A 15,638-nucleotide genomic window follows, 5' to 3' on the forward strand; every position below is an offset into this window, starting at 1 on the left:
AGCAGTGAAGGAAACAAAAGAAAAATTCGGAGTAGGTATTAAAATTCATGGAGAAGAAGTAAAAACTTTGAGGTTCGCCGATGACATTGTAATTGTGTCAGAGACAGCAAAGGACTTGAAAGAGCAGTTGAACGGAATGGACAGTGTCTTGAAAGAAGGATATAAGATGAACATCAACAAAAGCAAAACGAGGATAATGGAATGTAGTCAAATTAAGTTGGGTGATGCAGAGGGAATTAGATTAGGAAATGAGACACTTAAAGTAGTAAAGGAGTTTTGCTATTTAGGGAGTAAAATAACTGATGATGGTCGAAGTAGAGAGGATACAAAATGTAGACTGGCAATGGCAAGGAAAGCGTTTCTGAAGAAGAGAAATTTGTTAACATCGAGTATAGATTTAAGTGTCAGTAAGTTGTTTCTGAAAGTATTTGTATGGAGTGTAGCCATGTATGGAAGTGAAACATGGACGATAACTAGTCTGGACAAGAAGAGAATAGAAGCTTTTGAAATGTGGTGCTACAGAAGAATGCTGAAAATAAGGTGGGTAGATCAGGTAACTAATGAGGAGGTATTGAATAGGATTGGGGAGAAGAGAAGTTTGTGGCACAAGTTGACTAGAAGAAGGGATCGGTTGGTAGGACATGTTTTGAGGCATCAAGGGATCACAAATTTATCATTGGAGGGCACCGTGGAGGGTAAAAATCATAGAGGGAGACCAAGAGATGAATACACTAAGCAGATTCAGAAGGATGTAGGTTGCAGTAGGTACTGGGAGATGAAGAAGCTTGCACAGGATAGAGTAGCATGGAGAGCTGCATCAAACCAGTCTCAGGACTGAAGACCACAACAACAACAACATCTTCTAAGATGAGTCATAGGGTCAGTAGCACCTCATGTGTTCCAACATTTCTATGGAATCCAAACTGATCTTCCCCAAGGTTGTCTTCTACCAGTTTTTCCATTCGTTTGTAAAGAATTTGTGTTAGTGTTTTGCAACAATGAATTGTTAAACTGATAATTTGGTAATTTTCACTCCTATCAACACCTGCTTTCTTTGGGATTGGAATTGATATATTTTTCTTAAAGTCTGAGGGTTATTTTGCCTATCTCATACATCTTGCTCATCAGATGGAAGAGTTTTGTCATGGCTGCCTCTCCCAAGGGTAAGAATAGTTCTAATGGAATTAATCTTACTTCATTATTAATCCTACTCGTTCATTACCCCTATTTGATTTTGTATTTATAGCCCCGTATTCACCTGACCAGCCATCAAACTTCACTAATTACCACTATATCAACTTAAACCTATCCATTTCCCTTTTTAAATTTTCCATCCTACCTGCCTGATTAAGCGACGTGACATTCCACACTAGCAAACAAATCTCCCACGCCATTTCCAATGCTTCAACGACCTCCAAGAACCAGCTACAAAGAAATGCCACCTTCTTCATCCAGTACTACTCTGGATTGGAACAACTGAACCAAATCCTTTGCCAGGGCTATGATTACCAATCATCATACTGTGAAATGAGGGACATCCTACTCGAGATCCTTTCCACCCCTACTAAAGTGGCGTTCCATCACCCATCTGGCCTCCACATCCTAATCCATCCCTGTACCACTCCCAATCCCAACCCTTTGCCACAAGGATCATATCCCTGTGCAAGACACAGGTGTAACATCTGCCCAGTCCACTCACTCAGCACTTCCCATTCCAGGCCTGTCACAGGTTTATCGTAGCCCATTAGTGTCCCGGTCACTTGTGAAAGCAGTCATGTCATTTACCATCTCTGCTGCAATCATTGCACAGCTTTTTATATTGGTATGACTACCAACCAGCTGTACATCAGGATGAATGACTCCTCTCAGCTGTGGTCAAGAGCAAAGTAGACCATCCTGTGGTGCAACATGCAGCTAAACATAACATGTTTGATTTCAATGGCTGCATCACTACGTGAGCCATCTGGGTCCTTCCCTTTACAACCAGCTTTTCTGACCTGTGAAGATGGGAGTTATCCTTACATCAAATTCTCTGCTCCTGTAATTATCCTGGCCTCAAACTATGGTAACACACTGTTCTCACACCCTACACCCAACAGTTTCCACCCCCTCTGTCCTATCATCTCCTCCCCTTTCTCAACTCAACCCTCTTTTTTTGCCCACTTCTGACAATACACCCACCCATCTCGCCCCATTCCTCTCCTTTTTTGCTCCTTTTTTCCCCACGTCTCTGCTCCACAACCTCCTGACACTGTGTCTCTTGGGATTCTTGTCCCTGCACACTCCGTCAGACAGAGTTCATCTCTCCCTTAGTCTTGCACTACTATCCATTCCCCTCTCCTGCCCCATCCAGACTGCTGCTTGCATCCCACATGATAGTTGCATTCCAGCCTGAGCTCCCAGAGTTGGCAGTCATGTATAAATGAGGTGTGCTTCCTTGTGTACATTAATAGTAAGTGTTTCTCTTTTTTTCTGATGAAGGCTGCGGCTTAAAGCTTTACATGAATGTCTTTTAATTGCACCTATCAGCAACTTAATGTGTCTTCTTTATGGTAGGTAGCAATCTTTCTATTGCTACATTGTTGACGTGCCATCATTTGGGGGACCTGTAAATCATCAACAACAAAAGATAAGTCTAAAAACATTGTGACACCTTCAACATAATACTCTATTACTACACACTGATCTAAAATATTTTAAAATGGTGTCCTATGACAAAATATACTGTTCTTGTGTCATATAAGACAGAATTACTTGTCAATATTTTTGTTCACGAGGCAAAATTTTGTAATACTGCCAGTAGACATATATAAAACTACTTGAAGCTATCCTAGGTTTTGGAACCATTAGTGATTCCTTGGGGATGAAAGAGGGATAGGTTAAGAAAGGTTATATATGAAGGGCAGGTCACTCAAACCCCAGAATGAGAGGAAAGCACCAATTGTGAGGGTGACAGAAGACTCAAAACAAGTGAGTCCCATACATCTTGGCCTTGAGGTCTCACCTGCCCTTCCTTTCTAAACTTCCATAATGTGTACATCTTTCCTCCCTTAGGAAGGAACTAATAGTTCCAAAATGTTGGATAGTCTCAAGTATGTTTATTTGCGCCCATTGACAGCACTCAAAAATTTTACCTCTCAAAGCAATTCTGTTTCACAATTTTGTATGCTTGGCAATGAACTTTCCTTTTGATAAATCTTTTACTTTCTTTTAAACAGAAACTGAAGGATGTGAAAGTTGGTCCAGATAATGTTGAACACCAGACTCCATCTCAGAGAAGAATAAGGAAATTACTATGGTTTATTTCAATCTCAAGAAATGCCATTACAGTTCTTATTTGTTCCTTTGTAGCATATGGTCTCAGTGCCCATGGTTTAACACCGTTCAGATTGTCACGTAAGTTCCACTTTTAATTTACAAGGAGAGGAGAACTTTCAGTGTGCAATATTTTTTTGTGAGCAGCATTAACAGAGCTTGAATGTAATGATTGCTTCATTCTAATAGTACAACAACACCAAACGATTTGGCATATCTACAACCTGAGAAACATTACATACCAACTCCGATAGTTTACATAGAGGAGTTAGAAATTTACCAGTATTTTTGAATTAATCTGCTATTTATTATAGACTAAATGGAAATTATAACTGTAAAAATGTAAATTAATTGACTTGATATCTTATGTGACTTGTAGTTGACCTTACCTTCGTCAAACACTGACCACCCTCTGCAGTTTTTACCCCTCACACTCTTCTCCATCATCAAACTAATGTCCCCTTGGTACCTCAAGATGTGTTCTATTAACCAGTTCTTTCTTTTTGTTAAGGCATACCATAAATTAATCTGCCATGAAGTTTTTGCTTCTATTCTCCCCAGTTAAATTCATTAGTTACGTGATTTAAGCATCAAATCTGCAGCATTCTTCTGTATTACCACACTTCAAAAGCTTTTATACTCTTCTTGTCTGAACTGTTTATCATAGCAGTTTCACTTCCATACTATGCTGTATTCCAGACAAATACTTTCAGAAAGGACTTCCTAACACTTAAATTTACATTCAACTTTAAAAGTTTTATCTTTTTCATAAATGCTTTTCTTGCTGTTACCAGTTTGTATTTCATGCCCTCTCTACTTCAGCCATCATCAGTTATTTTGATGCCCATTTAGCAAACCCACTACTTTTAGTGACTCATTTCTTAATCTAGTTCCCTCAACATCACCCGATTTAATTTGACTACATTGAATCATCATATTTTTACTTTTGTTCATATTAATGTTATAATCTCCTTTCAAGAAGCTAACCATTCCATCCTAATGTTCTCAAAGTCTTTTATCATATCCGAAAAATTACAATGTCATCATCAAACCTTAATTTTTTTCTCTCCTTGAAATTTAATTTCTCTTCCAAATTTTTACCTTTACTGCTTGCTTACATACAGATTGAATAACATTGGTGATAGGCTACAATCCTGTCACACTCCTCACTGAACTGCTGTTTTCCTTTCATATTCTTCAACTTTTATAAATGCAGTCTGGTTTTTACACAAGGTGCAGAACACCTCTTGCTCCTGATATTTTGTCTCATCTGCCTTTAGAATCCAAAAGAGTATTCCAGTCAATGTTGTCAAAAACTATCTACACATGCTATAATGTAAGTTTCTCTTTCTTCAGTGTACCTTGTTATATAACAGCATCAAATTGAAAATCATATGTGATAAAAAATAAGACAAAAGGGCAGAGGGCAGAATAAGAGCAAGGGGGATGAGAGTGGTAGCCAGACTGGCAGAGTGTCTGTAATAAGTGCCAGAAGGAAACAGCAGAGAGAAATCTCCTATACTTTGATTAAAATAACTTTGCGATTGTGATCTCAACTGACAACTGTTTATTATAACAGCAAAAGTACTGAAAAAGATTAAATGAAATTTTGCTCTCTGGACCAACACATAGCATTAAAAAAAGGCCTGAGAATTGTTCTTGAGCTATTTGAATTTGCCCCAGTATTCCAATTTTGAAGATTTTACCCAAGACGTATGATGTGAGATTTTTAAAGCCAAATGTAGGAATTCCTGTTTGTTACCCATAAAAGCAGATAGTGACAGCTGCAATGTGGATTGTTTTCTGTATATATCCTCACCTATATCTATATCCAGCAAACCACCTTACAGCCTATGGAAGAGGATTTTTCTGGCACCACTATCAGTTCATCCCTTTGTTCCACAATTCTGCACTGATCTGCGGCAAAGAGAAGTGGAAGAAAAGAAGATTATTTGTGATGTTGTGGTGCACAAGAATAGTGATGAACTACATGAAAAGTGATAATAATAAACATATGAAAAACTTTAAATTTAATTATTATGATAATAATATAAGATAATGGTTTTCTAGAGGAATTTGTAGTTCATCTCTCTAATTTAGTTAGAAGCTGTGTCTCCCCAATAAAGATCTCCAGTCTGTGACTAACAGATACTATATATAAAAAAGACAACCTGCATTCATCCATAAACCTTTGATTATTGCTTTTCTATGTCTTCTAACTGCTTTAATGTGGCCTGCTATGAATTTCTCTCTCGTGCCAACCTCTTCATTTCAGAACAGCAATTGTTTACTTGATATTTTCTAATCTCAGTGCTGTCCTACAGTTCTTATCCTATACGATTCCCTCAAGTGCCATGGACAGTATTCCATGATGTCTTAACACATACCTTATCACCCTATCTTGTACTCAACATTTTTCAGGTGTTCATGTCCTTGCTGATTCTGCAGAGAATCTCCTCATTTCTTATCTTATCAGGGCTCCTAACTTTCAACATCCTTCAGTAGTACTACATTTCAGATGCTTCATATCTCTTATTTTCCAATTTCACCACAACCTACGATTCTCTTTTATAGAATGCTGTGCTCCAAATATACATTCTCAATTATGCCTTCCTCAGGTAACGGTTGATGTTTGATACTAGCAGACATCTTTTGGCCAGGAATGCTATCATTTCCTATCCTAGTCTGCTTTTATTCCTGCTTCCCCAATCTGTCAGGAGTTATTTTGCTTCTGAGATAACAGAATTCCTTCACTTGATCTACTTGTGGCCCCTAGTTATAAAGTTGCATCAGCACTAATTTCTTTTCTGCTACTGCTCATTATTTTTGTCTTTTTTCAGTTTACTCTCATGATGACTCAAATGAGGAATAGTAACAATACCCCAGGTGTTAACCAGTCCAACCAACAGATGGGAACGAGGAACTCAGTTTCTGGGGAACCTGCACATACATCATAACAGAGAAAGTCAGTTCTGTGGCAAACTTCCACACAAAACTTCTACATTTCTTGGAACCTTTGACATAAACACACTGATCCAACGAGGAAAACTACACAACCTAACATGCTGTTGTTGTGGTCTTCAGTCCTGAGACTGATTTGATGCAGCTCTCCATGCTACTCTATCCTGTGCAAGCTTCTTCATCTCCCAGTACCTACTGCAACCTACATCCTTCTGAATTTGCTTAGTGTATTCATCTCTTGGTCTCCCTCTACAATTTTTACCCTCCACACTGCCCTCCAATACTAAATTGGTGACTCCTTGATGCCTCAACACATGTCCTACCAACCGATCCCTTCTTCTAGTCAACTTGTGCCACAAACTTCTCTTCTCCTCAATCCAATTCAGTACTTCCTCATTAGTTATGTGATCTACCCATCTAATCTTCAACATTCTTCTGTAGCACCACATTTCAAAAGCTTCTACTCTCTTCTTGTCCAAACTATTTATCGTACATGTTTCACTTCCATACACGGCTACACTCCATACAAATACTTTCAGAAATGACTTCCTGACATTTAAATCTATACTCGATGTTAATAAATTTCTCTTCTTCAGAAACGCTTTCCTTGCCATTGCCAGTCTACATTTTATATCCTCTCTACTTTGACCATCATCAGTTACTTTTGCTCCCCAAATAGCAAAATTCCTTTACTACTTGAAGTGTCTCATTTCCTAATCTAATTCCCTCAGCATCACCCGACTTAATTCGACTATATTCCATTATCCTCGTTTTGCTTTTGTTGATGGTCATCTTATACCCACCTTTCAAGACACTATCCATTCCATTCAACTGCTCTTCCAAGTCCTTTGCTGTCTCTGACAGAATTACAATGTCATCGGCAAACCTCAAAGTTTTTATTTCTTCTCCATGGATTTTAATACCTACTCCAAATTTTTCTTTTGTTTCCATCACTGCTTGCTCAATATACAGATTGAATAACATCAGGGAGAGACTACAACCCTCTCTCACTCTCTTCCCAACCACTGCTTCCCCTTCATGTCCCTCGCCTCTGATAACTGCCATCTGGTTTCTGTACAAATTGTAAATAGCCTTTCGCTCCCTGTATTTTACCCCTGGCACCTTCAGAATTTGAAAGAGCGTATTCCAGTCAACATTGTCAAAAGCTTTCTCCAAGTCTACAAATGCTAGAAACGTAGGTTTGCCTTTTCTTAATCTAGCTTCTAAGATAAGTTGTAGGGTCAGTATTGCCTCACATGTTCCAACATTTCTACGGAATCCAACCTGATCTTCCCTGAGGTTGGCTTCTACTAGTTTTTCCATTCATCTGTAAAGAATCCGCATTAGTATTTTTCAGCCGTGACTTATTAAACTGATAGTTTGGTAATTTTTACATTTGTCAACACCTGCTTTCTTTGGGATTGGAATTATTATATTCTTCTTGAAGTCTGAGGGTATTTCGCCTGTTTCATACATCTTGCTCACCAGATGGTAGAGTTTCGTCAGGAGTGGCTCTCCCAAGGCTGTCAGTAGTTCTAATGGAATGTTGTCTACTCCCGGGGCCTTGTTTCGACTCAGGTCTTTCAGTGCTCTGTCAAACTCTTCACGCAGTATTATATCTCCTATTTCATCTTCATCTACGTCCTCTTCCATTTCCATAATATTGTTCTCAAGTACATCGCCCTTGTATAGACCCTCTATATACTCCTTCCACCTTTCTGCTTTCCCTTCTTTGCTTAGAACTGGGTTTCCATCTGAGCTTTTGATATTCATACAAGTGGTTCTCTTTTCTCCAAAGGTTTCGTTAATTTTCCTGTAGGCTGTATCTATCTTACCCCTAGTGAGATAAGCCTCTACATCCTTACATTTGTCCTCTAGCCATCCCTGCTTAGCTATTTTGCACTTCTTGTCGATCTCATTTTTGAGACGTTTGTATTCCTTTTTGCCTGCTTCATTTACTACATTTTTATATTTTCTCCTTTCATCAATCACCTAACATTACAGTATGATAAACAAAAGATAATGATACTAGCCCTGCAGGGAGCATGCATAACAGATGAAGACACACTGGATAAGGAAAACTACCTTATTTTCAAGAGAAAGACAGAAAAACAAATTGCTGAGGGGGCCCCTCTTTTGGTCTAGGCCTTCATGGTACACAAGAAGATAGTCAGTTCAATCAGAGAAGTGACCCCATAAACAGCAGGCTAACAACACTGCGCTTACAATGCACTAACAAGAAATAGACTATGATCAACATACACACCTCCATAACTGTAGATAAAAAAGACCCCAAAGCAACAGAGAAATTCTGGATAACATTAGTCAGTGATGGCTAAGATCTCCAAATAGGACAGAAAAAATTTTCTGTTTGATTTCAATGCCCAGATCAGCAGAGAAAAAAGTCAGTAGATAATTGTGGAAAAGTTTCCCACATGGTGGCAGTCTTGTCATGCTTCCTTTGGTGATTCCTGCACATTCCACCAGACAGTGCTCTTCCCCCCCCCCCCCCCCCCTCCCCCGCCCCCCCCCCCCACTCCATACCCAGCTATTCCTTCCCCTTGCTCACCCTCTCCAGGTTGCTGTTCAACTTGACAAATGCATTCCAGTCCAAACAGCCAGAGATGGTGGTCATGTGTGGGTGAATTGTGCTTTCTTGTGTGTTTCCTTTTCTGAATAAAAGTTTGGTCGAAAGTTAAATGTGTAACAGTCTTTCTTTGTGCCTTTCTGTAGCTCAATGTTTCATCTTTGTGTGATCTATTGGATGCTAAATAAATAAATAAATAAATAAATAAGAGCAGCAATCTCTCCGTTTGCTCATATATTTGTTAGTTGTTTTTTGGTATTTGTAAAAGAAAACTTGATGCAATATACTCATAAAAAAGACACTGTATTCTGTACATTCATTTTGTTTGCAGTATTTTGCATATGTAAAACAAAGATACTGTTATTAAATCTATGTAAGTGATGAAGGTACATTGCTACATTGTTATATTTTCATATTATGTCTGCTAACTTTATGTATATACACATATTAAGGGATTTTATACTTCACATATCATTATAATCAAGGGCACCCATACCTGGCCACAAGCCAACGCCTCCCCCATCCCCAGCTCCCAAGGAATGGAAAAAATATGGTTTAGCCAACTGGTTTTCTTTCAAGAAAGTAATTTTAAAATTGCTATTACACAGGTTTTTACCAGGGTTGAAGGTGGAACTTTTTATGGCTACTTAAAAGTCACCATTCTTCTTCCAAAATATTAAAAATTCTCCATACCTCCAGGTCAGCCCCCACCCCCCTCTTACAAACTGTTGTATGAGCACCCTTGATCACAATTACATAAAAAAAATTAAAAAAAATTGAACTATGGGATGTCCAGCATAGAATAATACATAATAGAAAGGATAGATTGCTATTCACCACATAGAGGAGGCATTGAATCACAATCAGGCACACTGAAAAAGACAACAGTCTTTGTGCAATTTATTCTTTCGAAAAAATATATTAATATAAATAAACAATTTTAAAGGCAAGTAACTTGATGTGTAAATAAACATTCAGAGTTTTATGTTTCACATTTCATTGTAATTACTTAAGAATATATCAAAAAACAAAGATTCTGTAACTTACCAAACGAAAGCGTTGGTACGTTGATAGAGACAATAACAAACACAAACACCTACGGTTGCTTCATCAGGAAAGATGGAAGGAGAGGGAAAGACGAAAGGATGTGGGTTTTGTCTTTCCCTCTCCTTCCCTCTTTCCTGATGAAGCAACTGTGGGTTGCGAAAGCTTTAAATTTGTGTGTTTGTTTGTGTTTGTTATTGTCTCTACCAACGTACCAACTCTTTCGTTTGGTAAGTTACAGAATCTTTATTTTTATATATATTTTTCCCACGTGGAATGTTTCCCTCTATTATATTCATATCATTAATTACTTAAGAATGTAAACAAATATATTCACATGTAAATAGAATTGTGAAACTGGTCACTTCAATACTTAGCTTCAGATGGAGGTTTGTTTCACCTTGCCCTCCTTATAGATGGGTCGCCCTCATCCTATTGTCTGAGTGACAACCACTTCTATTCTAAATCTATCCCAGTTTCCACCCTGAGTAAGAAACTAGTAGTTCCAAAAGCTAGGATAGTTTCTTGTACTTTTATATATGTCTGTCAGCAACATTAAGACTTACACCTCCTGAAGGTAAGTTTTGACCAGCCATTTCATATAATAAATTTTTAGTTTATTTATATAGTTATTCTTTATAAAGAATTAAAACTTTTATTTTTACTGTTTGCATCAGATTTTCAACTTCTTAATTTCATGATATTGAATTTATTTTTCAGTTATTGTTCAGTATTATGAGGAAGCTAAAATTAGAAACACAAACAAACTAATCTGTAACTGTTATCACTCACATTCTTCAATTTTCTTTAGGTAAAGTAGCACCTGGTCTTCCTCCATTTGGACTACCACCATTTTCTACAGTGTACAATAACCAGACAATAGGCTTTGTGGAGATGTGTAAGGAACTTGGCTCTGCTACAATTTTTGTTCCTGTAGTAGCAGTTCTTGCAAATGTGGCAATAGCTAAAGCTTTCTGTAAGTGTAAATACTTATAATATCTTAAATATTTCATGTTGTAAAACTCATCTGAAACACAGTGATAGTTGTGTGAAGTAGACACAATTAATTTGATAAATAAATAAACTTTTCACAGAACATGTTAATAAAGAAGCTAATCTGTTTTATACAAAAAATTGTTTAACCTAAAAAGGGCTACAATTTAAGATAGGAACTAAAGGGAAAGCAAAATTATGGATCAACACTGGAATAAAGGTAATGAAAACTGTGAGAAAGAGGAATAGCATTCCTGGTATGACTGACAACCATGGTAGTTGGGACCAGAAGGGTGATTTCAAATGTTATCTACCAGTTAATAGAATTTGCATTATTTTACCAGTATTGATAACATTATATAATGTAGAATTCATAGAACATTCACAGGAGAATCAGTTGTCAAAAACGGAATTAGATGACATAATGGGAATCAAGTTTCAGAAATATTAATATTTTTCAAAAATAAAGAAGTTTTCTTTAAAACAACTCTGATCACAAGGTTTTCACCATGTAATTTACTAAGCCAGACACATAGATAAATGTAATTTATTCAGGTTGGAATATTAACAATATAAGGAAATGATAGATCTACTCACCATAAAGATGACTCATTGAGTTGCAGGCAGGCACAATGAAAAGACATTTACACATTAGTCATGGCCAAAAGCAAATGTTTAAGCATCTTTTTGTTGTGCCTGTCTGCAACTCAACATATCATCTTTGTGGTGAGTAGTAGTCTATCTTTTCCTTACATTTTAAATCTTAATCAGTCACATTAATTTGTTAGTGGAGTACGTTTCATAACAAGCTAGGAATTAACTACCACTTTTTTGTTTAATACTATGTGTTGATGCCTTGGGCAGATGGAGGGAATATTTTGAAGAGTTGTTCAATGTAAGTTAAAATATGATCAGTAATGTTTCAGATTTCAATGTACAATGGGATAGGAATGATGATAGAAATAAGATCACATTTGAGGAAGTGGAGAAAATGGTCAATAGATTGCAGTGCAATAAAGCGGCTGGGGTGAATGAAATTAAGTCAGAACTCATAAAATACAGTGGGATGTCAGGTCCTAAATGGCTACACAGGATTAGTGAAATGGCATGGAAGTCGGGACAGGTTCCATCAGACTGGACGAAAACAGTAATGACACCATGGAAACACAAAAGATTGTAACAACTACAGAGGTATCTCTCTAATCAGCGTTGTGGGTAAAATCTTCTCAGGTATTGTTGAAAGGAAAGTGTGAGTGTTAGTTGAGGACAAATTGGATGAAAATCAGTGTGGGTTTAGGCCTCTTAGAGGTTGTCAGGACCAGATCTTTAGCTTACGGCAAATAATGGAGAAGTGTTATGAGTAGAACAGGGAATTGCATCTGTGCTTTATAGATCTAGAAAAGGCATATGACCCATTTCCTATTAGGAAGTTATTGTCTCTTCTATGAGAGTATGGAATAGGAGGCAAACTTTTGCAAGCAATTAATGGTCTTTACATAGATAGTCAGGCAGCAGTTACAGTTGACAGTAAATTGAGTTCATGGTTCGGAGTAGTTTCAGGGGTAAGACAAGGCTGCAATCTGTCTCCACTGTTGTTCGTATTATTTATGGATCATATGTTGAAAACAATAGACTGGCTTGGTGAGATTAAGATATGTGAACACAAAATAAGCAGTCTCGCATATGCGGATGACTTAGTTGTGATGGTAGATTTGATTGATAGTTTGCAAAGTAATATTTCAGAGCTAGATCAGAAATGTAAGGACTATGGTATGAAGATTAGCATCTCCAAAATGAAAGTAATGTCAGTGGGAAAGAGATATAAACGGACTGAGTGCCAAATAGAAGGAGCAAAGTTAGAACAGGTGGACGATTTCAAGTACTTAGGATGCATATTCTCACAGGATGGCAACACATGAAAGAACTGGAAGCGAGGTGTAGCAAAGTTAATGCAGTGTGTGCTCAGCTATGATCTACTCTCTTCTGCAAGAAGGAAATCAGTACCAAGACTAAGTTATCTGTGCACCGTTCAATCTTCCGACCAACTTTGTTGTATGGGAGCGAAAGCTGGGTGGATTCAGGTTACCTTATCAATAAGGTTGAGGTTACGGATCTGAAAGTAGCTAGGATGATTTCAGGTACTAGTAGATGGGAACAATGGCAGGAGGTTGTCCACAATGAGGAAATCAAAGAAAAACTGGAAGTGAACTCTCTAGATGTAGCAGTCAGGGCGAACAGGCTTTGATGGTGGGGTCATGTTACATACATGGGAGAAGCAAGGTTACCCAAGAGACTCATGGGTTCAGCAGTAGAGGGTAGGAGGAGTCGAGGTAGACCAAGGAGAAGGTACCTGGATTCAGTTAAGAATGATTTTGAAGTTATAGGCTTAACATCAGAAGAGGCACCAATGTTAGCACTGAATAGGGGATCATGGAGGAATTTTATAAGGGGGACTATGCTCCGGACTGAACGCTGAAAGGCGTAATCAGTCTTAAATGTTGTTGTTGTTGATGATGATGATGATGACTATGTGTTTTTAGTTAATAATGATGTCTTTATGCTCTAAGCATTTGTATGATGTCATTTGCATCACAAGCCTGTACTTGTTGCCTCTGTAAAAGTTTTGGTATTGTTGTGATGGAGTACTTCATTATTGAAATGGCATCTTTGTATTTAATTGCATTTCAGCAACTGGTGCACCACTTGATGCAACACAGGAAATGTTTACACTGGGATTGTGCAACATTGCTGGTTCATTTGTAAAGTCCATGCCAACCTGTGGTGCATTCACAAGAAGTGCTGTCAGCAATGCCAGTGGTGCACGAACACCTCTTGTAGGTTTATATTCAGGTGAGCTACTTACACATTCTTTGTAAATATTTTGAGATTTAAAGAAGGCTATGTTATGTTATAAATGTTAAATTATTTCTATTTTGCAAGGTCTCAACCTTTCAGTTATAGTACAAAGTAAATATGGCTATCATTTGCATTTGCATTTGTATCCTTACTGCACCTGGTATCAATCTGGTCATGTAAGCTTAGGCAAGTTACGGCAAGGCAACCTTCACTCAGGCACAATATAGCTTCTGCACCATTTCTATGCAGTAATGTGCTCATTGTAAAGAAGCATTGTAGTAGTTCTATTATATGTTTATTATTATATTATTGTATTGTATAAATAAAAAACTTTTTTTTTTAATTTTAAATTCAGTGCATTAATGCGATCTTAGTAAATGAGTGCTTGTAGAATGACTCTTTCATACAGTGTTCATTAAAAAAATGACGATCATTCCACTTGGGACCTGTGGAAGGTACATTAGCTTATTTGTTTCAGTTATAAACATTTCTCATGTATTATTATTTTTCTGATATGTTCTACATATTGGAGGGCCTTCTCACTACAGATCAACTGGAATGAAAGTAAACCTAATCTAATCTAATCGAAACTTGTGTTGATTGCTGAAAATTAGTGAGACATTGTCCTACTTCATTTCAAAGAGAATTCTCCTTTCTCAGTATTTCATTTTGCTTCAGTGCCTTTGCTGCAGCTGAGTGGATGCAAAGTCATTACTATTCCAAAATGCATTAACAGAAAAGAAGAAATGTGGGAAAAATACATTTACTTTAAGCATAATGTGTTATAACCTTTCAGAAACATTTTTGTAAGGCTTGCAGCTTAAAAATAAGTTTTCTCACTTTTATCATATTTTTTCTATGAAGGCAGTTTAGAAACAGATCGGTGTCATTCCACTGAGTTTCAGCTGTAAATCAATCATATGACCTTTGATATTCAGATTTTTTAATTTCATTTAATCTCAATAATAATCAATTTCTTGAAATGTACATTTATGACTGTATTAACGTTTTCCTCATTTCACCCAAAACAATGTATTTTTAAAATGTACTTGAATATGAGGCATTGATCATTCAGAAAAAAGGCATTGTAAGAAAGCAAGCTAGGATTATCCTGCTTGTTCTTTAACCAGCCCTGATGCCAATATTATTATTTTTTCTTTTGTGAGCTATTTTCATTCATAATGTGTATATGGTTGTCACACAAAATAACTAATTCTCATTCACTCTGTTTCTTGCTTAACTTTCTTACTCTTAGTGAAGTTTACTGTTAGCTGATGACAGTAACCAAATAGTTTATGCACAAATATTTTATTCAAAGAAATGTCATGAATTTATGATACTTGTAAAACATGTACACATCAAAAGTCAGCTCTGCTAATAATTCTCTGTTCTAGCATTGAGATATGTCACGAGTGTCACTTGTGACTGCATTGTCCGTCAGTAGCTCTGGTGCTAGTATCTGTTGTCTTGCTGTAATCTGGGTTAATGAGAAGTTCACAATGATGGACCTGACACTTCATCACCTAGCTTAAACATCTTCACATTTATTGGCACTAGTACTATGACAATCATCAGCTTGTCTGAGATAATCTGTGCAGTTTATACAAGTGTGCGTGCACATCCTCTTGTAAAATATCTGACAGTTACAAATTTTTAGTTCACTTTCTCTACGTAGTTCCAAGATATACAAAATATAAGAAACATTCATTTGGCTAGTCACAGTACCATAAAGTAACTAAAATGGATGACTTTAACATGGAGCTGTTCATATGTTGAATGACTGATGATGACATTTAAATATTTACATGTTACAGATGAAAAGTGTCTGCCTGTATCCATTATCTTCTACTGTGCTACTTAGAAAAGAGTGTATGATTAATTT

The 15,638-nt window shown here is 37.1% G+C and overlaps 1 protein-coding gene across 1 annotated transcript in view; it reads left to right on the top strand.

Moving 5' to 3' along the window:
• Positions 1 to 15,638, top strand: part of LOC126456702 (sodium-independent sulfate anion transporter) — a 115,155-nt gene that overhangs the window by 78,049 nt on the left and 21,468 nt on the right. The window contains exons 5-7 of the mRNA XM_050092438.1: positions 3,219 to 3,396; positions 10,719 to 10,883; positions 13,589 to 13,750. Of these exons, the coding sequence (XP_049948395.1) occupies positions 3,219 to 3,396; positions 10,719 to 10,883; positions 13,589 to 13,750 (505 nt within the window). The remainder of the gene's footprint in view (positions 1 to 3,218; positions 3,397 to 10,718; positions 10,884 to 13,588; positions 13,751 to 15,638) is intronic.

Source organism: Schistocerca serialis, chromosome 2, assembly GCF_023864345.2.
Source record: "Schistocerca serialis cubense isolate TAMUIC-IGC-003099 chromosome 2, iqSchSeri2.2, whole genome shotgun sequence".
NCBI classification, from domain to species: domain Eukaryota; kingdom Metazoa; phylum Arthropoda; class Insecta; order Orthoptera; family Acrididae; genus Schistocerca; species Schistocerca serialis.